This window comes from Tachysurus fulvidraco, chromosome 16 (assembly GCF_022655615.1).
Source record: "Tachysurus fulvidraco isolate hzauxx_2018 chromosome 16, HZAU_PFXX_2.0, whole genome shotgun sequence".
Classification (NCBI taxonomy): Eukaryota; Metazoa; Chordata; class Actinopteri; order Siluriformes; family Bagridae; genus Tachysurus; species Tachysurus fulvidraco.
The window spans coordinates 17,536,726-17,561,725 of NC_062533.1; the positions used below are offsets into that span (position 1 = coordinate 17,536,726).

Here is a 25,000-nt window from a genome sequence, read left to right on the forward strand (position 1 = left end):
GCCCAACACCTTAGCCACTGAGCTACCACATACCAAATACCCACATAATATTAAGATTAAAATTAAAGCAACAAAAATAGTCTATAAAATAAGCACAATGTAAAATTACAATTAGTCAATTAAAAGTTACCCTAAAAAATTAGTTTTAAGCTGAGATTTAAAAATGCCTTTTCTCAGTTGGTAAGGAATTGCAAAGTTTTGGAACTAGTGAAGAGAAAGCCCGATCTCCCATCCATCGTAAACGAGTTAAAGGAACAGTGAAAAGACCAGTTTCAGAAGTAGGAAGGTCACAAGATGGAATATAAGGAATTTAAAGCTCAGTCAGATATCGAGGAGCCAACCCATGTTAGGCCTAGTAGTAGGGCTGGGCGATTATGGCTACAAACTGTATCGCGATATCAGTGTGTCATATCGGTCGATATCGATAATTATTGATATTTTTTTATGACCCATTTAAAATAAGGACCAGGAGAAAAATATATTACATTTAAACATTTTTATTTTAAACTTAAGAAATGTCACCAGGAAACCTCTAAGAAATTTAGTGCAAGTTTAGTGTGAGGAAGTTCACTAGCTGTTCACCTTCTGGTGAATAAAGTGTGTAAAATCTGTGCAGTGTTTTGTAAACAGAAATAACACTGAGGTAGACTGAGATACATCTGTAACATAAAAAAACAAATCTGATACACAACAGTAACGTTGTTTGAAATGTAAAACCTGCAGAAATTTGAAGTAGCTGACGTTTCCATTTATTTACAATTTCCTCGCTCGCTGCGGCTCAGTTTCTGCTCATCAGTCACCGGTTACTGAAGAGGAAACCAGCAGACCGGCACGAGATATAGCAACGATATGTCACAACCAAACATGATACTGTTCCATGATTGGCTGTTAGCGTGTCACTCCCTGCGTTGCTAGGTTACCAGAGAGCGAGTACCTTTTGTTAATGCAACCAAACTTGCTTCGCAACCTCTGTTTTCTTCCGACGAAGAATAAAAAATATCGAACACATTTTTAATTGATATCGATCATGTGTCTATCGCGATACATATCGTTATCGTTTTATCTCCCAGCCCTGCCTTGTAGGTAAGCATCAAAATGTTAAAATCCACCCTAAACCTAACAGGGAGCCAGTGCAAGGACTCCAAAACGGGAGTAATGTGATCTCTTAACTCTGTTCTAGTTAGAATTCTAGCAGCCGAATTTTGCACTAGCTGCAGTTTAAGGTAGCTTTCGACACCCAGCCAACACGGCATTACGCTAACCGATACGGGAAAACACCAAAGTGCGGGTCAGTCTCTCAGCAACACAAAACCACACCATTGGAAGCAATCTGGCAATATTTGTGAGTTTTAACCGTATATTGTTGGTAAACAGTGATCTGTAGCTTCAGGTTAATGAGGCAGGGAAACTGGTGATTGTGTTAAACCTATTACATTAACATGCTGGTTAAAATGGTTGGTTTTGTCTCAGGCCTGGTTGTTATTCACAGTGTTCCTGTGAGGAATGGAGGGATTTCCAGTGGCTAGCCGATCCGACGCCAGGTTCTCTGTGCGACCTTGTACAGCGAGACTAAAGCCCATTCAGTTGTTTGCATTCCCAAGATTTTCTCCCTCGAGTTGAAGGTCAGAGCGAAGCAGAACCAGATGAAGTTATTCCAGGATGTCATTCTGTCTTCATACTGACAGCAGCAGCAGCAGCAGCACACATTCATGTTGGATTATAGTTCTTCATTTTAACTACCGTACCATAATGTACACAAACACAATAACGCACGGCTTACTGCTTTGCTGTTAGAATTCAGACAAACCAGCTGGTGGGTCTGTGATGTACCAGTTAAACATAACAGTCTGGGATGAATTTTGTTCCTTGAACCAGAAAGATTCAGTGTTGCCCCCAAAATCCCCCCCAAAAAGCACAATATACCCTGAATTAGTTTTATTACTGAGTTAAGTAGGGCTGGGCGATACGGCTGCAAACCGTATCACGATATCAGTGCTTCATATCGGTCGGTATCGATAATTATTGATATTTTTATGGCCCATTTAAAATAAGGACCAGGAGAAAAATTTATTACATTTAAACATTTTTATTTTAAACTTAACCTTCCTCTGATCAGAATCCCTTCAGTTATTAAGGCATAAATGTCACCAACCAGGAAACCTCCAATAATTATAATGTAAACATGAGTCTAAAGTCACAATGAACACTTAACTATTATCTCTTAACATTTAAGGTGCAAAATGTAAGAAATGCTTAATAAAGTGTAATAAAATAGTGCAGAGTGTTAAATATAAACATAGAAACCTGAGAATTTAGTGTGAGGAAGTTCACTGCTGTTCACCTTCTGGTGACTACGGTCAGACTTTAACATCCAAAAAACCTGCCATACCGGTGCGCTGACGTTTCCTCTTTTATTTACAATTTCCTCGCTCGCTGTGGCTCATTTTCTGCTCATCAGTCGCCGGTTACTGAAGAGGAATCCGGCAGACCGGCACGATAGGATTATATGGTGCAACCAAACATGATACTGCTACATGATTGGCTGTTAGCGTGTCACTCCCTACGTTGCTAGGTTACCAGAGAGCGAGTGGCTTTGTTAATGCAACCAAATTTGCTTCGCAATCTGTTTTCTTCCGACGAAGAATAAACAATATCGATCGTTTTATCGAACGCATTTTTTATTGATATCGATCACGTGTCTATCGCGATACATATCGTTATCGTTTTATCGCCCAGCCCCATGAGTACAAAAGTTCACTCGCTTCTATCATGAAAAGATTACAGACGATTTCCAAAGCACGGATTTGTTTTAGAATCCTTTTCTTTTCTGGACAGATGCTCATGACTAGAAAGTAAGTCAGAAGGTTTAAAAAAACGTTTGGATAGAAAAACCAGCCCGGTTTGTCCTGAGAAATCGTTTACACACAGCTTAGCTTGACGAATGAGCTCTGAAGACTATATTAGAGAGGATTATTTTATTTCTATTTTATTTTCATTGATTCTTTTTTTTTATTCATCCAAACTTTTGCGTTAAACTACATTCCTGTATGAATAATTTTTTTGCGAGCCGTGCGTATTTATCGGCTCCCGTTCACTGCCGTGCTGATGTATTCCAGATGTTGACTATAGCGCAACGTCATGCTTCGTGCTGGCATGTGACTGGCATCGAGTCGCAGCATTTCAGCTCGCTGGTCTCGCTGAGAACCACCGCGAGCGAGGAACGGCAGCTGGAACGCTGTACTAATGCAGGACACGTGGAGTCTGCCAGGGGACACCACCTTGTTCCCAGAAGAGACGGATGTTGGCGCCGCTCCATTACACATTCCATCCCTGTTCTCCAGAGAGAGAGAGAGAAATAAAAGTGCTGCAGCGAGGACGTGGTCTCAGCACGAACCCTCTGCTTTCGTTGTTTTGTTTTGTTTTTTGTTTCTTCCCCTACATCCTCCTCCTCCTCTCTCTCTCTCTCTCTCTCTCTCTCTCTCTCTCTCTCTCTCTCTCTCTCTCTCTCTCGCGTGCTCTTTCTGTCTCGCTCGATCTCTCACTCCGCAGTGCCACAGTTACCCATCAGCCAGTGCTGCACTCTGGGGGAAGTGTCAGCACGAGTCGCCGACGATAAGCGGATCTGTCTGTCAGGAATGGCAGCAGAAGTGTTTGTGTGCTGCGATGTGATGATGTGCAGCAGCCAGATCTCAGGTGTTCAGCACTCACCACAAAGCCATTTCTGGATGTAATGACTCACACCGATATCCTTCCTCCTACACGGACCCGCTGGAGCACGACGTGTGGCCGATTCACAGCCGCACGGTTCACTCGCGCGCTCACCGTTAACTCCTGTGCTTCTGCAGTCTGTCATCTTCAGAGTGAAATCGTGCTCAATTGACATCGAAGAACTAATTCGAACCTCCGATGATGCATCGGCGATCAGATGTCGATACCGGTACCGGACCGAAACCGTGCACGACTACTCGTACTTGTAAAAACTAATACTTTAAACATTCAAAACCCACGGCGTATTTCAAGCAAAGCAGACTGCGAACTGTGTGAAAATGTCAGCGGCTAGGCGAGAAAAACGTCCTCGGACTACGCTAGGTGAGTGAAAGTATCGACTCTTAACCAGGACGAAGATCGTGATTTTGACATAAACGTACTTTCTGTAGTATTTTTTGGATCACTTACAATTTTTATTACATATTAAATTTTTTTTTATAGATCACTTAAAAAAAAAACAACAAGATTTTATTTAACGGATTAAAAGAAAGCGATTTTAAATGAAAACAAATAATAGGCGTTCATTCAGGAAATAAGTCTCGGCACTCTACAAAAGGACTAAGAGAGTGTGTGTGTGTGTGTGTGTGAGAGAGAGCTAGCTAAGTGCAGTAGCTAAGCTACTTCGTGTCAGCAGACACTCTTTCAGCATTCCCCTGAAAACAATCAATCAAAATATCTCTGCTTTCAGTGGTACAGAAGTGCAGCTCCAGGTTTAGTCAGTGCACACAATACTTTTGTCTCGAGTCAAATGTTTACACCTGCAGTTTGGTACACATGTTGACCCCCGGTGATCGGACCTGTCTCGTCTCGTTTTCCTTCCGCATCGTTGAAACAGATGATGAGATAAGACCATAAAAGCCGCGGTGTTACAGCATCACTTTTAGTCGAGCTGTGTAGAACTTTTAACTCTAGTCTGTCAATCGTTGCCCTCGCCAGAGAATACATACTGAACCAATCAGTTCGTCTCACACATCGAAGGAGCTTTTGGGTTTGTGTTACGTATGTTTTATGTGGGTGACCTGTACGACGTCCCAGACCGCCTGTCCGTACGGGACGGGATTCCCCGGGACGCCGCTCGGGGCAGGTACGAACAGGGGTACGAGTCTAGAAGCGTCAGAGCGTGAGGTGTTTATAAGGTAAACATAAACCTCTCTCTATCAGTATCAGTGTGGATGAGCGCTAGAGGAAAAACATGAACCGAAACTTGGTTTGAAACAGAAATAAAACCCCCAGTATCGATGCATCTGTATTTCTGAGCAGAGATTAGCCGTTTGATTTGCGTCGTCGTTTACGAAAAGACAGAAACTCGGACTGACGCCAAGTTGTTCTTTTTCTTCCTTCCTTTCCTTGTGCTCATCTGAAAGCCTAGCATTACATGTCGTGGTGTTTGACAGGCTTTTCTGCTAATTGCACCACAGTGTTTCTCTCTCTCTCTCTCTCTCTCTCACTTTCTCTCTCTCTCTCTCTCTCTCTCTCTCTCTCTCTCTCTCTCTCTCTCTCTCTTTCTCCTACGCTCGTTTTTCTCAGCTATTTTTGGTCCTTTCCTCCCACCACCACCCCCCTCACTGTGTTGCTATGGGCTCTTGTCAGAGATGGCGATATCGCCGCTGTGATGAGAGGCTCGGTCCTTCTCATGATGACGCTCCACATCCTAGCGGGCGATCGTACGCACTCCAGGGACAGACTGTTGTAGGAAAATAATCAGCGGTCTGGAGCTACTGTAACCACAACCACGATGTGGATTATTTTCCTAAAAACATCTTGGAGCTTCTTAGTCCAGTCGCTGCACTGCACTGCGATTCACAATCTTTCATCACGTTACCGAAGACTCTCAGCCGTTACTAAGCTCTCGCACTGGAGACTCCTTCCATAAACTTTAGTAAAGCGTCTGCTTACAGAAAGCTTCATCACACAAGTCGGGCTTTGTTACTTCCATCACCGTAACGTATCAGAACGAGCGCATTCGTGTATATATAAAACTAATCAGCACCTTCTGACCAATCAGAATGCAGAAATATTATCGGGTTCTTTTTCCCTTTAACGATCCGCTTTACACAGCCGTGGGCTTAAAAGCACTTTGTTTTCTGTTCATCAAACACGTCTAGAGATTTTATACAAACGCGTTTAAAATTAGGCGGCGAATTAACAGTTAAACGCATCAGTGATCTTGACCTGCTAGGTGAAGTTAGCATTTATTTATCTGCTTCACCCGGCACACGTCTCAATGTAAGCGGGTGTCTGAGAGAACACAGGAGACACCACGAACCTCAGACGCTCGTTTGTTTCCCTTTAGCACGCTAATCATGATGTTCCTGCCCAGAACGCCTGAACAAATGTCAGGTTTTTTTTTAATCACCGTCCACCAGACAAACCAGCGCTGCCCTTGACAGCCAAAGCATCTCTACTAAACAGCCTTAACGCTGGATTCCGTTATAACATGCGGTCCTCTTAGTCGACCCCACACACACACACACACACGCACGCGCGCGCACACACACGACGCCGAGTGTTTAAATCGGTAACAGACGACACAGGACGTGAGCCTGGGGAATATTCACACTTGGCACAAACCCCAGGAAGATGATCTCCACACTTTGTCTCTGCTTATTGCATCACGCTTCATCAAGTTAGCCACATGGAGAAAGAGCCTTGCACTTCAGAGTAGAAGTAGAGCTCTACATTCTGCAGCTTTTTACCAAACACCATTTCCTAATTTATTATTTCATCTCCGCCGGTGTTTTGTGTGGCTTCGGAACCAAATTCAAAGCGTTGAAATATTTCAAATCCTGAAGATTTTCAGCGTTTTAATATCTAGCTGTTATTTACTTCATATTATAAATGTCATTGTATGGAAACACGTTTTATATCTGGTCATATTCCATGTCATATCTATAATGACGTTATACTAAACGATCCGATATCTGCCGATACAGAGCCCCGATCATTTGTTTTTATTTTCCTGGTGAAGAAGAGACGGGAGTCAGAGCCAGAGGGAGCCGAGCTGAAGATGTCGAGGTTCTCTTTTGGGAGTGACGAGATCGGACAGGATTAGGAACGGGTACATCAGAGGGACAGCTCATGTTGGACGTTTGAGGGACAAAGTTAGGGACGCCAGATTAAGATGGTTTGGACATGTTCAGAGGAGGGAGAGTGAGTATATCGGTAGGAGAATGTTGGGCATGGAGCTGCCAGGCAGGAGGCAAAGAGGAAGGCCGAAGAGGAGGTACATGGATGTAATTAATGAGGATATGAAGCTAGTTTGTGCAAGTGTTGAGGATGCAGAAGATAGGGATAGGTGCAGAGAGATGATTCGCCGTGGCGACCCCTGAAGGGAAAAGCTGAAAGAAGTTGTAGTACAAGACCCCATGAATTTGCTAAACATGTGAAAGTGGAATCAATCGAGCGTACAGTGAGGCTAAGCTAAGACATGGAGAACTGCGTCTCTGATGAAGCAGTCGCCCCTGATAAAAGACCTCAGAGGTGATGTCGAGGATGTTGGCCGTCCCCTGGCTACAAAAGCTTCAGTAACATGTGTATTCTCCACTATAGAGATTGGGCCTCTATAGTTTAATCTCTTTGGCCTTGTGATGGTCAAGAGGAAATTTGCCTTCACCATCAAAAAGTATCCTCCAGTGTTTGTTTCTGTTTCTGCCTTAATTACCCCAGTGAACACTTAAAGGACTGGTTTCATTGAGGGTTTAGATTTTAGGTACCGCATCAAATCGGTAGCGTGCCGCTCCGTTTCAGCTGCCTTACAGAATGCTCACGTTGCTGACGTTACATTTAGTTGATTTGAAGTTTAGCCCACTATGGTGGTATCTTTTTAAAATATCTTTTTATTTTTCTGTCCTGTGCTCACACCAGTTTTAGATTTTCACCCATGTAACACTCTTTTCACTTCGTTCCTATGTATCTACAATCTCTATTTTCCATCACAGCTTGTTAAACAATGAAGCTAGTTATAGAACGTCTGCAAAAGCAGAGATGATGTCACAGGTAGCGTAATAAAAAACTCCAACAATTTCAGTTTCAGATGAAATTACTGTCTAGACTCGAAGCTATACTGACACATACAGCCATAAAACATGGTAAACTTTAAACCTGTGTCGATCCAAACGTCCTGACCCGGATGTGAGTGCAGTACAGCGCGTCCTGACCCGGATGTGAGTGCAGTACAGCGCGTCCTGACCCGGATGTGAGTGCAGTACAGCGCGTCCTGACCCGGATGTGAGTGCAGTACAGCGCGTCCTGACCCGGATGTGAGTGCAGTACAGCGCGTCCTGACCCGGATGTGAGTGCAGTACAGCGCGTCCTGACCCGGATGTGAGTGCAGTACAGCGCGTCCTCCAGGCCTGAAAACGCCTGAACATTAAACGCCACCTAATGTGTTGTTAGCCATAATTCTGGCCTCATGAAGTGCGGTGATGATGTAAAGAAAGTGGAAGATGATAAGATCGTCAGGTCTGATGCTCTCCGTGAGTTCTTACTCATCGTCTGGGTTTAAATTATGCAGCTGTAGGATGACTGCAGAAACACCTGAGCTCAACGCAACAGCCTCTCGCATACGGTGACGCGCCAGCACATAACACCTCCCACTGCAGGTGTCCAAACCCCCGAGGTGTGAAGCCTGGGATTTATAATCATCACGATTTGCAAGCCACTACAAAGAGAATGCACATGAGAGGGAGCATCTGGGCAGAGAGAGAGAGAGAGAGCGAGAGAATGGCAGAGAGAGAGAGACTGGCAGAGAGAGTCTCTGGCAGAGAGAGAGCGATAGAATGGTAGGCAGAGACGGAGAGAGAGACTGGCAGTGAAAGAGAGAAAGAGAGACTGGCAGTGAGAGAGGGATAGAGAGGCTGGCAGTGAGAGAGGGAGAGAGAGGCTGGCAGTGAGGGAGGGAGAGAGAGACTGGGGAGAGAGCTTGAGACATGCAGAGTAAGAGAGAGAGAGAGAGAGAGAGACACTGAGGGAGAGACACTGAGGGAGAGACAGCTCTGCCTACCCACAGCTTTTTTTTTTTTTTTCACGTCTGTTGCCTTCAGTTTCTTGAAGACCACTTTACATCTTCAGATCAGTTCTAATCAATGTTTCTAATTCTATTTATTTTATTTTTGTGAAGAATTTTCAATTTTCAGCTTTCTCATTTTCAGCGTTCTCTCTCTCTCTCTCACACACACACACACACACACACACACGCACACGCGCACACACACCAAGCCCTTTACTACTGCATATGGGTTTACACTTTATTGCTTTCCCTCGTGCTTGTTTCATTCTCACGTTTGTAACAGTGGTGGTTCTTATCGTGTTCCTCATGCCGCCTCTCACAGGTACCGCGTTCTTATTAGCTGCGCCGTGTCGCACCGTACAACCCCCGTCTGTAAAGGAAAGGGCGGATCTGTCAGTCTCCGGGCTGTAATTTGACAGCTGTGTATGACTAACTTCCAAATTTGTGCTCATCCTGAGTGTAACACCTGCAGCACGACTTCCACATCACCTCATGATTTGTGAGAGGCGAAGAAGAGGGTGAGAGAGCTGTACTCACTGACTGTTTACTTCCAGGAATGGAAATTCCCATGACTTCATACACTCTTAGATGAGGAAAGTGTGTGTGTGTGTGTCTTTATGTGTTTGCTCTGCCCCACACACCCTCCTTACTTTTGGGAGACACAATGACCGGACCTTGACCTCACTTTTACACGAGCTGCTGTAGACATGATTTACGACGCAACGTTCTGAGTCACATGCAGATGACACAGCACCGGCACTCTCGTGTCTCAGTGTTCTTTTCTTATCCCTTTGCTGGCTAAAATCTGTTTATTTACCCCTGATTTGAGGCTGTGTCGAACCCCCTGAGTTGAGTCAGGCCCCACCGCCTGCTCAGCTGGCGGTAAATGAAGTCACACTGCGGTTATGTCACTCCGTTACCCTTCTCCTCTTCCTCCTCCGTCCCTATTTTAGATTTTCTCTCCTCTCAATTTCGCTCATTAAGGTTAAACCCGCTAGCATCCTCGCTACGGCAGAAAACACTCGGCAGATGGTTGCTAGGCAACTAAGAAAACTGACATTTCAGAGCTTATCCTGAATGTGTCATGAGGGGAAATTCTCATGGCGCATCCGTGCCGCATTCCGTAGTATGTAAGCACGGTCTTTTTTTAGTAGAATAAAACAGGAATCGATCTGGTTTATGAACTAAATATTTCAGTGTGAATGAATTCATTACCCCATGTTCTTATGTCCCTTTATAACAAGCAGCAGAACATCTGCTCAGAGCAGAAACCCTCGTCATGTCGGCTTCCCAGGTTGCTGCAAATTGAACGATGTGGACCACCGACATCCAACTAATCGAACCAAAGAGGGGTCTCTTTTTTTTTTTTATATACATGTTCTCATTAGTCCCCAAGGCAGTATGTCACATTTCGGAGCACTGGGTGGGGAGGGGTTGGGTTTGTTTGTTTATAAGTTATGGTCTTTGAGCCCCTCCTGAGCATTTTTTAGCTTTTTATACATTAATTCAATGTTAATCTCTGCAAGGGCTTTGCTGATTACTTTCTTGTTATAATGTACATGGGGATTTATTCCACTTTAGCCAGGCACAAGATTAGATGTAATGTTTTGGGATGTGCAAATCTGTTTTGTGCCTCGGTGCCTGGCTTCTGGCAGTCGGTGAACTAGAGGTGTTCCTGCTTGGCTCGAGGCCATTAATGATATCGACAGTGTAACTGAATCATGCCCCAGCTCTAAGTGCATCGTTAATTATTATAGGGGAGTGATTAAAGAATAATTAGCCTTTTTCTCACAGGCTTCGTATTCTTGGAACTACTTTGCAGTGTAAGCCACTTGCAGCAGTTTTGCAAACTGTAAAGTGTGCAGTAAAGCTTAAAGTGTCCATTAATGTAGTGTGATGTGATGTCTTCCTGTGGCTGTTACTTGTTAACGATGTATCACCCCATCTATTTCTTTTTTTTTTTCCTTTTCTTTTATATTTTATATAGAAGTTACTCTCAGAACTGATGGAGAAGGACCACTAATCATTTTGCCGTGTTGCTACGCGGCTTGATTTCCATTAAAGAGGCCACTGCTGTTCTTGAGCTACGTCACCTTGTGCCATCTTGGTTGTGCTTGGCCTCCTAGCTAATCGGCAGTGCATGATCTCCAGAGATTCTGAACATTCCTCAAACATGGTCCAGTGCTGAACTCTGTCTCTTGACTTCACCATGACCAGCCTGAAGCGTTCGCAAACAGAGCGCTCTGTGGGGGGCTCTGTGCCTGCCTCAGATGAGTTTTACACCCGCCGCCTGCGCTTGCCCAATGGAGGGGCGCCTCCTCCACGCAGCGAGAGCACCCATCTGTCCGGAGGCACACCTGGAGTGCCCAAGATGGGAGTCCGGGCACGGGTTGCTGACTGGCCTCCAAGGAAAGATGGTGGCGGTGGCAGTAGTGGAAGTGGTGGAAGTAGCGGTAGCAGTGGGAGTGGCGGTGGAGGAGGAGGAGGAGGAAGTGGTGGTGGTAGTGGTGGTGGTGGTGGTGGTGGTGGTGTATGGCACATTACAGTGGAGACTGACTCGCCATCAACTACTTCTGGAAGCACACAGAGCAACCTTTCTGCTAAGCTTGGTCACTTGATCAGCCCACAGGATTCGTCTATGCTACGCAATATTCAGAATACCCTAAAGAATAAGATTCATAGCAAGGGCAAAGACAATCGCTTCCTGTCTCCAGATGGTTACTTGGGCTCACCACGCAAGGGCATGCGTCGTATTCGCCAGCGCAGCAACAGCGATATTACCATCAGCGAGTTAGACGGAGATGGCAACGAGGGTTGGTCCTTTTCTGGCTGGACACCAATGCACCGCGAGTACGGCAGCACCTCATCCATAGACAAGCATGGCGTCTCTGGAGAGAGCTTCTTTGACATGCTCAAAGCCTATCACACTGATGACCCTGATCAACGTAGCCCTGCTCCTGAAAAATTAAGTGAACTGCTGACCGTGGCTCACAAACAGACTGCCCTCGACCTGCCAGATGGGCCCCTGGGACCCCCACGCGGTAGTCCTGCAAGTCGTCTCAAGGAAAGAGAAAAGCACCTGAAGCGGCGTTCCAAGTCTGAAACCGGAGGTGAATCCATATTCCGCAAGCTACGGAGTGTGAAGGCAGAAGGTGACTCCTCTCGTGCAGGTTCGGATGCAGAAGATGGGAAGCCTGAGGATGCAGGTCCTCCTCCAAAACCCTGGGTTTGTCAGAAAGGATTTGCCCATTATGATGTACAGAGCATTCTGTTCGACCTGAATGAAGCAGTGCAAAATCGACAGAGTGCCTCCAAAAGGAAGAACACGACTACCGGAGCCTCTGCCGCTGCCGCTGCTTCGGCCTCCACCTCCTCCTCTCTATCATCCAACCAGAGTGGGGCCTATGGCTCCCCCTGTGGTAGTCAAGAAGAGCTTAACGCCAAGGACGGACCAGCGCTGGACCCCGGTGACGATAAAAGCAACGATCTGGTCCTCAGCTGCCCCTGCTTTCGTAACGAGATAGGGGGTGAAGGTGAGAGGAACATCAGCCCTTCGAAACAAGGCAGCATCGGCAGTGGATCGGCCAATTCTTCTAGAGACGAGGATGGGAACCGCGAGGCGGCGCCCAGCACCCATTTCAGTAATGCAGGGGTAGCTGTGCTGGAAGCTCACAAAGATGGAAAGAGCATACATCATGAGAGGGGAAAGAGCAACATTCTGGAACATGTGGATTTGGGTGCCTATTACTACCGAAAGTACTTCTATTTAAGAGGTGAGTGTGTGGGTTTAATTATTAACCAAGGGAACAATTATTTCTAATTCAAAGATTTTTTTTCAGCACTTATTCCTGCAGGCTGATCAGTAAAGTCTTTTAAACACTTAATACTAGTCATGTCTCTTAAACAAAGGGGACAGGGGTGCATGTCTTTCTTCCAAAGCCAGATACGTGTAAGTCAGGGTGTAAAGTGAGTCCTGAGCTTTAGAAGAGTTCGGTCAGTAATTATCCGACTCTGAGTCAGTGGGGTGAAGTGAATTTCTGGCAAAAGATGGAAACAAAAGCCAGAAACAAAGAAACTAGATGCATAGCAATGGTAAATATTTTACAGGTCCAAATGCAAGTTTCAAAATTACATACTGCCCTTTTACATAAAGTACCATCCATGCCGTAAATCCTCGTGTAGACGTCTCTCAGACGAGATGAAGTGCTGCCAGGGAGGTGAACCGTTTAGTGAAGTTCAGATGTTTTCCATCATTCTCACACAAGGGCATCGCTGGCTCTGTAATCTTTACCATCTACGGAGTTCCAGCAAGCTGTCGCATCGATTTGTTTTGTGTTAGCGCTGCGGTTTATTCAGATAAAAGGCAGTTGCATAACCCCAGAGCAGACATGCGAACATTGTTTAAACTATTCTACATCAGAATAGAAAAGACAGATGGCGTGTCAGATTTATTCATAAATTATAAAGCGGGAGCCGTCGTCATACTTCATACCGCGGATATCGATCCCGGGAGACGAGTCGCTTACACACCACCTCCTGCATCGACGAATCGATCGTAACGTGCTTAGAGTGAAAATCTGCAGTGATTTTATCCGAGCTAAAGATTTTAAAGTTGTAAATAATTTAAGTAAAATGGAATATGTGAGAACGATGTGTATGGTGTTACAGAAAATCCCTCTTGCCTTTTTGCCCTCCCCCCGATTATAGAGCACTGGAACTATTTGGGAGTGGACGAGACGCTCGGGCCGGTCGCCGTGAGTCTCCGGCGAGAGAAGCTGGACGATCACAAAGAGCACGGCCCGCAGTACAATTACAGGGTCATCTTTAGAACCAGTGAGGTGAGCGCTCACAAAACACAAGCATATCTATAACAACATGTCTCTGTGTTTGGAGATTTGGACAGTGTTTTAAGAATATTTTTGTCCAAACAACTCCGTCGTAAATATTTGAAAGTGCCAGCTAGGGTTGCAAAGGGGCGGAAAGTTTCCGGTAAATTTCCACAGGAACTTAATCTGGTGAATATTGTAAATATTCCAAATTGGAAACTTTATGGGAATTTACAGGAATTTATAGGAATTATTTGGAAATGTATATAAACTATATCATATACGAACATATATAAACATGTAGTTTGGTCATAAGCAGACAGACATGTAAGGTAATACACATTTTAAAAATGACCCCATGACTGATTTAATTGTAAGTAGAACTTTAATTGATTCTTTCATTGAGTAACAAAAGCATAATAAACATTACGATGCTTGTAATAAACAAACTTAATAATTGTTATAAACCTCTTTCCCTATGATTGCTGTAAAATGAAAGCATCCCTCACGATTTGCCCTTCTAAAAAAGTCTCAATCAAAATGTAAAATGAAGCATTTTTTCTCAAGTGTGTGTGTGGGGGGGGGGCATTAAATGATCTGTGTATGTGTAACACTCCTAATTTACTGCTTATTAAGAGTTAGTAAGGTAGTTATTAAGTTTAGGTATTGGTTAAAATTAAGAATGTAGAATAAGGTCATGCAGAATAAGGCATTAATATGTGCTTAATAAGTGCTAATAAACAGCCAATAATCTATTAATATTCATGCTAATAAGCAACTAGTTAAATGACCCTAAAATAAAGTGTTACTGTGCATGTTATGGAAGAACACAAGAACCTGCAGGGGGTTTGGCCTCAATGGCCTTCCAGTAAGCAGTGTGCTGTGTGCAAGTGACCGAGGAACGCAGGGTACAGATGCAACTTAAATGGCATTAAATCTTGTTGTTTTAAACTAAATTATGCTGCAAGATTTTTTTTTAACTACATTTAAGTTCCTTGTTTAATTCCCAGTTAATTCCCATATATTCCCGTTAATTCCCATGGAAAGTTTTCAGCCTTGAAAATTCCCGGAGGTTTGCAGCCCTAGTGTCAGCCCAGTAGAAGGTCGCAGCATGTTTTAAACCGAAATGTCCATCTTCAGTGCAGTTTATAGCCCATGGAAATTTTTACATTTGTCCAATCTGTATGAAAAATTTTCATTGATGCAAAACCCCCATTTTGCTCTAGAGACCAAAAGCCAGAGCACAAGCCCACATTTATTTATTTATTTATTTAACTAGCTAACTAAACCACTACGGCTCCTCGGCGTACGCGTAGCTGCTTTCGAGCAGGCGGCAGTGATGATGAGAATTCAGCTCTGACGCCCACCACCGTCTTATATAACGCTCTCAGAAGCGCAGCTAACCGACTGCCAAAGCTCAGCGCTCATCACGCTCGCGCCCCGACCGGCCCCCTTAATCACTGTGAGATCTGGACAGCTGCTCTATATCAGGTCCTCGCAATCAAAAATAAAAGAGGAGAAAGCAGAGCTCTCAGACTCCTGATGGAGACGTCGCACTCTCATTCGTAGAGAAGCTGCTTGTGATTCAGATGCACTCCGATGAAGCTTAATAGCTTTGATCCCGCCGTGACTCACGGCCTCGCGCGTTATCTTTTTAGCGCTGCTATTTCCAGACGCGCAGGTAGGTAGGAGGTTTTATTTATTTATTAATAATTAAAAAAAAATGTCCAGCATTTTCATGGAAATTTTGTTACATTTTAAAGCAAGATAATCTACGTAGAAGACCACGTTAATGTACAGGAAAGGTTGCGATGTGGCCTGGGAAAACGTTTACACCTTTCTGATCGTTAAAAGGATCAGGATACACAGAGATGCAGCTTGGAAACGTTCCAGAGAGCTCCTAATAAATAATAAGCTAAATAGCAAACATAATACACGGTGGTCGTTATGAGCTTGAGTCCAGGCGGCAGTGTTGATGTGCACCGAGGTCAAGTCATTTCCTCCGTATCCAGCCGCTTCGGTACACAGTGAAATGAAGCAGCGCTCCTCCAAGGCCCTGGTGCTACATAAATATATAACACAACTAAGTACACTAACACAGTTCTACAGAAAGCATGTCCTTCCACTACAAAGCAACAATGACATACTTTTTCTTTTCTTTTTTTCTTTTACCAAACCTGCGTATGATGATGCAGCTCATCCAGAGCATGTGGGCGGAGTTAGAAATAACGCAGCTAGAAACCTTCCCTGAGATTCTTCATGCATTGACTCGTGTCTTGCTTTAATACCGATAGCTTTAACATGAAATATAACGTGAAATTGATTTTATTTCCCAGTATTTTATTTATTTATTTATTTTAAACATGTTTTGCTATTTAGCTTGATTTTACATCCTCATCCCACCTTGTGAGCCAAGTGTAATCCACCATAGCCTGAACGCTTGTGCAAACTAAAAGTTTTTGCACCCATTGCTGTGTTTTGGGAGTGCAGGCAGTTATTAGGTATATCAGTTCACTCCTCTTTATTTTCATTACATGTTAAATTATTGTCCTCCGCTAAAGCGAATGTGTCTCATGCTCAAGCTCGCTGTACGGGACAAAAATGCAGCAGCGTTCGAGCAGCCTTCTGAATTGTGTTTCGACTTCTAGAAGTATTACACGTTGGCCAGAAAAACTAGTTATGTGATAGTCAGGACACACACACACACGGTCACGGAAATTCCAGCGTCCCTGCCTCCAAATCCATTTTATACTGAAGTCATGATGAAATCTGTCATGAATACAAAATGACACTGAAGCAAAGCACAAATTGACACGAGCAGAACACGCTCATGAGCAGTGAACCACTTAAATGTTTGTGTGTTTTTTTTTTTTTCACATCCCAGCTGATGACTCTGCGAGGCTCCATTTTAGAGGATGCTGTTCCATCCACGTCTAAGCACGGCTTGGCTCGAGGCCTGCCCTTAAAGGAGGTTCTGGAGTACCTGGTCCCTGAACTGAACACTCACTGCCTCCGTCTCGCCCTGAACACGCCCAAAGTCACGGAGCAGCTGATGAAACTGGATGAACAAGGGGTAACCGGTGCAGACACGCACTTCTCTCTGAGCACACTAATTAGCATTAATGAGTACTCCTGATACAGTAACGATGCTGATGATGGAGCTGCTCTGGTCTCATGCTGTGTGTGTGTGTGTGTTTCTGTGTAGCTGAGCTTCCAGCTGAAGGTAGGGGTGATGTACTGCCTGGCTGGCCAGAGCAGCGAGGAGGAGATGTACAACAACGAGTCGGCCGGTCCTGCGTTGGAGGAGTTCCTGCAGCTGCTCGGAGAACGCGTGCGCCTCAAAGGATTCAGCAAGTATCGCGCTCAGCTGGACACTAAGAGTGAGTCTGATGCGTCATGATGCTACTCTTAGCATCTGGAAGTTTATTATTTTCCTCTAACGGCTCATCCTGTAGTATCTGATAAGACACAAACCATGTGAGCGATTAGACATCGTTTTTAAAATTAAAATTAGATTGCCTCTTATTATTTTTACCTCTTTAGCTCTGTTTAGTCTTTCTTTTTAACGTAGATATCCGATAATATTAACCGACCTCGTTAACCCGAGTTCAGAGTCGCATCTCCTTTCGAATTCATTAGAATCCGTACCCAATTTCTCGTTCGTTTCCCTGCTACTTCGTTCTGCCAGTTCCTTCATCCTCATGTTGCTCTCGCTAAGCCGACGCTGGCTGTTCGGCTCGAAAGATTGGACCGTCGCGTGTCCGTAAAGCCTCCTGCTGATTACGAGATCATGTTTCTGTAAAACGGCGGGATTGTAAGAATCCCGACATGCGGTCGTCGTCACTGTAGTTCAGTGCTGCAATGAGATAACGGAGAAGATCTGAAGGTAATGCAGATGCCGCGCTTCAGTCAAAGTTCTGTAGAGGCTTCTGATACTGTTCTGTATAATTACTTGTTTATTTGTTGGCATATATGTATATATACATGCTCAAGGGCACCTCAGTCGTGGTCGGCCCGAGACTCGAACCCACAACCCTAGGAGTCACTCTGTAACCATTAGGCCACGACCCCCCCAACACTTATGTCCTGTCAGAAGCAGCACTCCTTAAATCATCCCACAGCAGCTGAGTATTGCTCAGAATTCTTTTGCACTTTGGGCTTCGTTTCATTTTGGTTTCGTTCGAAGAAAACACCCGAGACTAAACTCTCTAGATGCTGAACGGTTCTTTTAATTAAAAAAAAAAATGTAGAAAATAAACGACGCCTGTGACTGATTCAGGATGTGTAAAACTAATACAAGGTCATTTCATAGTTTTTGCAAAGAAGCTATTTAAAACCTACTGACTAATCCCCTCCGAATAGCCGTTATTTCACTTCGGTCTGTTTTATTTCACACCGAACAGAAGAGATATTCATTGCGACCTTATTGCTGTCGTTCGAGTTCGATATCAATAACTCTAATAAGCCATAACGGTAAATCCCATGTGTCTTGTCTTACAGCTGACTCAACCGGTACTCACTCCTTATACACCACTTATAAAGACTATGAAATCATGTTCCACGTGTCCACCATGCTGCCTTACACACCCAACAACAAGCAGCAGGTAAGTCAGGAGCCCGGTGTTTAAAAAAGCTCTATAGGTGTCTCGCGTGTCTGAACTCACGTCTGTGCTTCGTCGCCCGCAGCTGCTCAGGAAACGGCACATCGGGAACGACATCGTCACCATCGTGTTCCAGGAGCCCGGAGCCAAGGCCTTCAGCCCCAAGAACATCCGCTCGCACTTCCAGCACGTGTTTGTGGTGGTGCAGGTGCACAACCCGTGCTCGGAGAACACCTGCTTCAGGTGAGCGGACCGTACAGCACTCGTTCACACACACACACACACACACACACACACACACACACACATCGATTTCTGCTTGGGATCTGTATAAACGGTAGCTAACGATACTTGTTTTTGGGGCCGTGAGCTTCTGCTAACCGACGGTCATTCGTTGTTACACAACAGGGGCCTTTATATCATTTTCTCCAAGCCACGAGTACAATACCCTCTTCCTTGCTTGGAGTTGAGTACAGAACTCTTTTGCTTTTAGTATTGTTTAGTCTTCATGAGACGGAGGGTACTGTACTCACTACTAGGTGGAGAAACCGAGTACCAGTTAGTCCTTTTGTAGTGAATGCCATTTTTTACTGTATGTTAGACCTCAGTGTCTAGAGTTAACTGACACTAATCTTGTTGGCAGTTTGTAATCTTCAGTGATGTGACATGACGTGACGTACGGCTAAGTACGGTGACCCATACTCAGAATTTGTTCGCTGCATTTAACCCATCCAAAGTGTACACACACAGCAGTGTACACACACACACACACACACCGTGAACACATACCCAGTAGCAGTGGGCAGCCATTTATGCTGTGGTCCCCAGGGAGCAGTTGGGGGGGGATCGGTGCCTTGCTCATGGGCACCTCAGTCGTGGTATTGCCGGCCCGAGACTCGAACCCACAACCTTAGGGTTAGGAGTCAAACTCTCTAACCATTAGGTCACAACTTCCCAAATCCTGCCCAACACTCACTAGCTCAATCCGTTCAAGCCAAGGGAATTCCTCCTTCCACTCATCTCTGTATGCCTCTATTCCACGAGCCCGTGGTTTCGCCTCACACTAATCAGTCTTGTCGGACATAGTCGATATTTTGTCGGCATGTTTTCTGAAGTGAATTGCAATATCGCAAAGATTAGAGCATCGATTGTCTGTCCGTGATCGTAGTGTAGTTAGTAGTAGCTGTCACGTACACGTGCCCGCTGTCGCTCACCTTCAAGCGACCGTCCGATTGGTTCCGTCTGGAACGGGAGCCAATCAGCATCGCCGTAACCGGCAGGTGTGATTATCGTCTCTAACTTTGCCACGATTCGGGTCTTTCCGTCGCTTTGGGGTTTCTGAATAAATGATGCATTGGGTAACGTGCTGACGCGGGAAACGAGGGAAAGCCGTACGCAGACGTGCATGAAGAAATCGGTTTCAGAAGATGGTCCTCTTTCTATTGTAGGTATCACTTCATGTTGTAAGTCCTACATGAGGTTTTATGCTACGTATTTTTATATATATATATATATATATATATATATATATATATATATATATATATAAAAAACATTTATTTGTATATTTATTTATTACATTTATTTGTACTGGTTTGTTTGTCAGAACATTACATTTTGCTTGTCATAAAACACCAGAAGAATTATTTGCAGATGATCGTTGGGTGCCTGAGCTTTTTTTAAGCTGTAATGTTTTATGTGTTTGTGTCTTTCTTATAGCTCAGAACTTTTTTTCAATGTCAGACATTTCATATTTATTTACTAGTTAATTTGGTGTTTCAAATCTGCGACTGAGACGGTTCCACTCGGACGCTCTCGGATCCGACCGTGATTGACAACACGATTGATTGATTGTTTGGGTGAATAAGTACTCAAGCATCTCACCAATTAGAGAAAGGAACAAAGTCCAAGCGCTTCTTTCACGCTGTTAATGCAGTCACTGTTCTGTCCTGTGATTCCCGGGTGTGTATACTTATGGGTTATGTAAAACTCCCTCAGATGTGCAGGTGCTGTTTTAGAGCACAGCATGTTTATTTAGAAGAAGGTCGCGGTCGGTCCTTTATGTGTATGTTCCAGGTTTCCACAGCTTCACTTCTGCTCAGAGTGTTTTATTTCCCATGACTGTTCTACAGCAGACTCCCTCTGTTTCATTTGCGCGCGTGTGTCTGTGCGTGCGCGCGTGTGTCTGTGCGTGCGCGCGTGTGTCTGTGCGTGCGCGCGTGTGTCTGTGCGTGCGCGCGTGTGTCTGTGCGTGCGCTCGTGTGTCTGTGCGTGCGCTCGTGTGTCTGTGCGTGCGCGCGTGTGTCTGTGCGTGCGCGCGTGTGTCTGTGCGTGCGCGCGTGTGTCTGTGCGTGCGCGCGTGTGTCTGTGCGTGCGCGCGTGTGTCTGTGCGTGCGCGCGTGTGTCTGTGCGTGCGCGCGTGTGTCTGTGCGTGCGCGCGTGTGTCTGTGCGTGCGCGCGTGTGTCTGTGCGTGCGCGCGTGTGTCTGTGCGTGCGCTCGTGTGTCTGTGCGTGCGCGCGTGTGTCTGTGCGTGCGCGCGTGTGTCTGTGCGTGCCGAGGTTTGTCGTGCGTGCAGCGCGGTCTGTGCTGCGCGCGCATGTCTGTCGTGGCGCGCAGTGTCTGTGCGTGCCGCTGCTCGTTACCTGTGCGTGCGCGCGGCTTGTCTGTGCTTCGCGCGGTGCCTGGTGCGTTGCGCGCGCGTGCCTGTGTGTCCGTGGGTGCGGGTTTCTGCGTGTGTGTGTGCGCGCTACGTGTGTGTGCCTGTGTGCGCGCTACGTGTGTGTGCCTGTGTGTGCGCTACGTGTGTGTGCCTGTGTGTGCGCTACGTGTGTGTGCCTGTGTGTGCGCTACGTGTGTGTGCCTGTGTGTGCGCTACGTGTGTGTGCCTGTGTGTGCCTGTGTGTGCGCTACGTGTGTGTGCCTGTGTGTGCGCTACGTGTGTGTGTCTGTGTGTGCGCTACGTGTGTGTGTCTGTGTGTGCGCTACGTGTGTGTGCCTGTGTGTGCCTGTGTGCGCTACTGTGTGTGTCTGTGGTGTGCGCTACGTGGGTGTGTGGTGTGGTTGCCTACGTGTTGTGTGTCTGTGTGTGCGCTACGTGTGTGTGTCTGTGTGTGCGCTACGTGTGTGTGTCTGTGTGTGCGCTACGTGTGTGTGTCTGTGTGTGCGCTACGTGTGTGTGTCTGTGTGTGCGCTACGTGTGTGTGCCTGTGTGTGCGCTACGTGTGTGTGCCTGTGTGTGCGCTACGTGTGTGTGTCTGTGTGTGCGCTACATGAAACACTGTTTAATTATGTTCCCTTTATAGGGGTGATGGCATGAAGCCACACTCAGTGACCGGGACGTTATTTGTCAGAATAACTCTGTGTTTGAGAGAAGATGAATTATAGAGTACAGAAAGTCTGAAGCATGTAAGATGGATGACACACATCAGACCTTTTCACTCTCTGCTTTGCTGTGTGTGTGTGCGCGCGCGCGTGTGTGTGTGTGTGTGGTGGCATCTGCAGCGAGCGGACACAAAGTGCAGTGATGGCTTTGGGAATTACAGAGATGTCCACATTGTAAAGAGGATTAAGACAATGAACAGTTTTATGTATATGGATAGAAATGGACAGACTGGAGGGGATGGAGGCGGACATACTGACCATTACAGCAAACATGTTTTAAAACAAACAGAGGTGGACGTAGACGTGCGGCTGGAGATGGACGTAGATGAGCTGTCTGGGACGGACCTCTGTTCAGTAATGCAGACAGACGGACATGTAGAGACAGACTGAGACAGATGCACGTGGAAGTAGACGTACAGAAAGGGATAGACAGACGTGTACGGCGAATGGATGCAGGCGGATCGAGACGAGAGGGACGTAACGTAGGCAGTCAGATAGAAGAAGACTTGGATGGACGTAGAGAATCAGGCTGTTTGTCAGACGTCCCTCATCCTGAGCCACTTGGATTTATCTACAAGGGTGGCAACAGTGGCAGCTTTGTGGTCCTGGCGAGAGAGTGGGGTACTATCGAGCAGGGTGTTTACCTCAGTCCTGTTTTCCTTCACGTACTTGACTCCATTTCTGAAATTAGGAATTGTCCGGACAGCGAAACACAGACGGACGGAGACACCGTGAAGGACAGAATTTCTCGTCGTCTCCATAAACATCTCTCTGTTACACAATCAGCAGCACAGTGCTTAATGCTTTGTGTTCTCGTCCTCAGTCTCCGCTGCACTATTGTAACTCTGGGACTCGAACACAGCAACAGTAGGTGTTTATTGCAGCAGTTAATACACTTTACGTGCTAACCTGCTGTTTTTAAGGCCGGTCTTTAGACGCTCCGGCGCTCCTCCATCATCGCAGCTTAAACCTTCGTCGGCTTTTAATCGGAGCCAGACGGAAACCTGTTAAAGGAGGAAAGTAAACTTTTTAGCTTGTTAGGAAATCCGACGCTCCGTGACAGACCGTCATCGACTTACCTGCTTTGTTCTTTTTTTCAGCGTGTGAACTTTCTGCACACACTCGCTCACACACGCGTACACACTTTTTAAGCAGGGCTCCGTGTGGGCTAAAGCAGCCCACACGCTGGGTATTAATAGTGCACGTATGTAATCCAGTGAGCCTCACTGTACCTAAGCTATAGGGGTCAGGCAGGAACAATAAAGCAGCCCGATCGCCGTGAGTCACTGGCCTTTCAGTCGACTCGGCAGCACAGGGGTGGATTTTATTTGTGTGGAACGTGTGCTGTGTTTAACTTGACCTTCAGAGCGCGGGTGGTGACTCGGTCTTTACGCCTAAACACGCTTTCGGACATCGTGTTCCTGGTCCGGTCTCTTGTAGGAAATCAAAGGTTTTTAACCTCCGATCGATAATCCGCTCGACTCGACGATGCTATAGACCTCAAACGGGTTATCTGCGTTTTTCAGAGCTCATCGCAGGCTTCGTGTGAACACGTCAGCGGTTTGTGTTTATCATCGTCAGTCGTCGCGACGTACAAGACTCCATTTGAGTTCACGTTAAACGATAGTAACTGCAGAACCGTGATCGAAGAAAATCCACAAAAGTGAGCTTGATGTTTGTTCATGACAAATAATTAAAAAAACAAACAAACGATGGAACGACGTACATTAACGTGATACAAAATACCGGTTCAAAAGTTTGCACCCCTCCAATGTGATGTAAACTTTCTGTAACACGCATGTAGTTTAGAAGCTCTGATATTAATGTCACGCTTTCTTTACTTACAACTCACTTATGCTACTGCAGCTGTAAAAATAGTTCCCTCAGCAGCATCTCTGTCTCTCTCTCTCTCTCTCTCTGAGTTAATAAGACCAAAAGAAACCCATCACACGTTGTTCCTGACCTGCTACAGAGCGTAAACCCCTCCGTCCTGAAGACGGCCGAGACGCTACAGCTTCGGTGCAGCCGAATCGGCCGGAGACCGACGATGGAAATATTAAACAAACGGCTTCTTACAAGTCACTTCACCCATCAGACTCACAAGTCCCTGTGAGAGAGTGAGCTGTTGCTATAGAAACCATAAGGCATCCGAACGAAGGCGTTAATATGAACCCGTTTTACAGCCGCACCAATCGCAAGCTAGGGTTCAACACGCTGTTATAAAGAGCTACAGATTTAGTGTTTTATCGGGGCTTTCAGTCTCCAGGATCATACGGTGTTAACATCGTGTATGAGGGTAAGTAGTGTGTGTGTGTGTGTGTGTGTGTGTGTGTGTGTGTGTGTGTGTGTGTGTGTGTGTGTGTGTGTGTGTGTGTGTGTGTGTGTGTGCTGGTCTCTTTCTCTCTGTATATATCCTGTTTCTAATCTGTGCTTCACCTCCTTTTTCCTTCTTTCCTGCCTCCGTTATTGTGCGAGCACTCGAGCTCCGCCTGGCCGACCGCTCGCGAGTTCACACATACCAGACAGAACAGGAAGCTTTAGATGTCCATTCCAGAGGCTTAATGAAAGGAAAAGAAGAAGGGTGGGGTGGGGTGGGGGGGAAAGAAGGAGAGCGCTGCAGGAGTGGGAGGATTTTCACAGACAGAACACAGAATACCAAAGAATCAGCCAGAGACGATGTGGGTTTTTTTTTTTTTTTTTTTTCCTTTTCCTTTTCCTTCTGCGAAGTTGGCCGAGCCTGCCGGAGATTACTCCCACAAAACGTCCCTCGTGGAACAAGTGCAGTCCAAGAGGCAGCGCTTTCTTTTTCCAACAGTTTCCGAGTAGAAACGCAGAAATTCTTTCCATCGGGTATCGTTTACACGGGTCAGGCCTCGTCTTTTGATCGCAGGCTCGCCTAATTAGAACCCGAACCGAAGCTGTTTATATTTTATGAAGTTTTAAGCCGGAACTCCGGAGAGGTGGAAACGTTATTACTGCCATTATTTATTTCAGACAGCGATGATAATTTCCGCTGCTCAGGGAAAACTTCGACTCATCCATAAACATGAAACCCTTCAGCAATGTTTCAGCGATTCAGCAGTTACCTCGTTCATCTTCACCCCCGTTATCTTGTTTTCCTTGTATATTTGATTGTTTGTAATTCCTTCGCCCACTCATCTTTTTTTCCCCCTCGGCATTCAATTCTTTATTCCGTGCAGCGTTGCCGTGGCCCGTTCCAGAGACGTCCCTGCTTTTGGACCGCCCATCCCAGAGGATATGATGTTCCCTAAATCCTCAGTCTTCCGGGACTTCCTGTTGACCAAGGTGATCAACGCAGAGAACGCCGCGCACAAGTCGGACAAGTTCCGCGCCATGGCGACACGCACGCGCCACGAGTACCTGAGGGACCTGGCAGAGCGCCACGTCACCAGCA

At 45.8% G+C, this 25,000-nt stretch overlaps 1 protein-coding gene across 7 annotated transcripts in view; it reads left to right on the top strand.

Annotated features, from left to right (window-relative positions):
- The window catches only part of sipa1l1 (signal-induced proliferation-associated 1 like 1), a 69,170-nt gene that overhangs the window by 25,131 nt on the left and 19,039 nt on the right, over window positions 1-25,000 (top strand). For 6 of the 7 annotated variants that reach the window (XM_047801787.1, XM_047801782.1, XM_027170208.2 and 3 more), the window contains 7 exons: window positions 10,764-12,549; window positions 13,484-13,614; window positions 16,487-16,675; window positions 16,808-16,982; window positions 18,103-18,206; window positions 18,289-18,446; window positions 24,786-25,000. The exon at window positions 24,786-25,000 is cut by the window's right edge and continues 365 nt beyond it. In XM_047801787.1, coding sequence (XP_047657743.1) covers window positions 10,986-12,549; window positions 13,484-13,614; window positions 16,487-16,675; window positions 16,808-16,982; window positions 18,103-18,206; window positions 18,289-18,446; window positions 24,786-25,000 — 2,536 coding nt within the window. In that variant the 5' untranslated portion in view covers window positions 10,764-10,985. The remainder of the gene's footprint in view (window positions 1-10,763; window positions 12,550-13,483; window positions 13,615-16,486; window positions 16,676-16,807; window positions 16,983-18,102; window positions 18,207-18,288; window positions 18,447-24,785) is intronic. The other variant, XM_047801783.1, reaches the window with a different exon arrangement.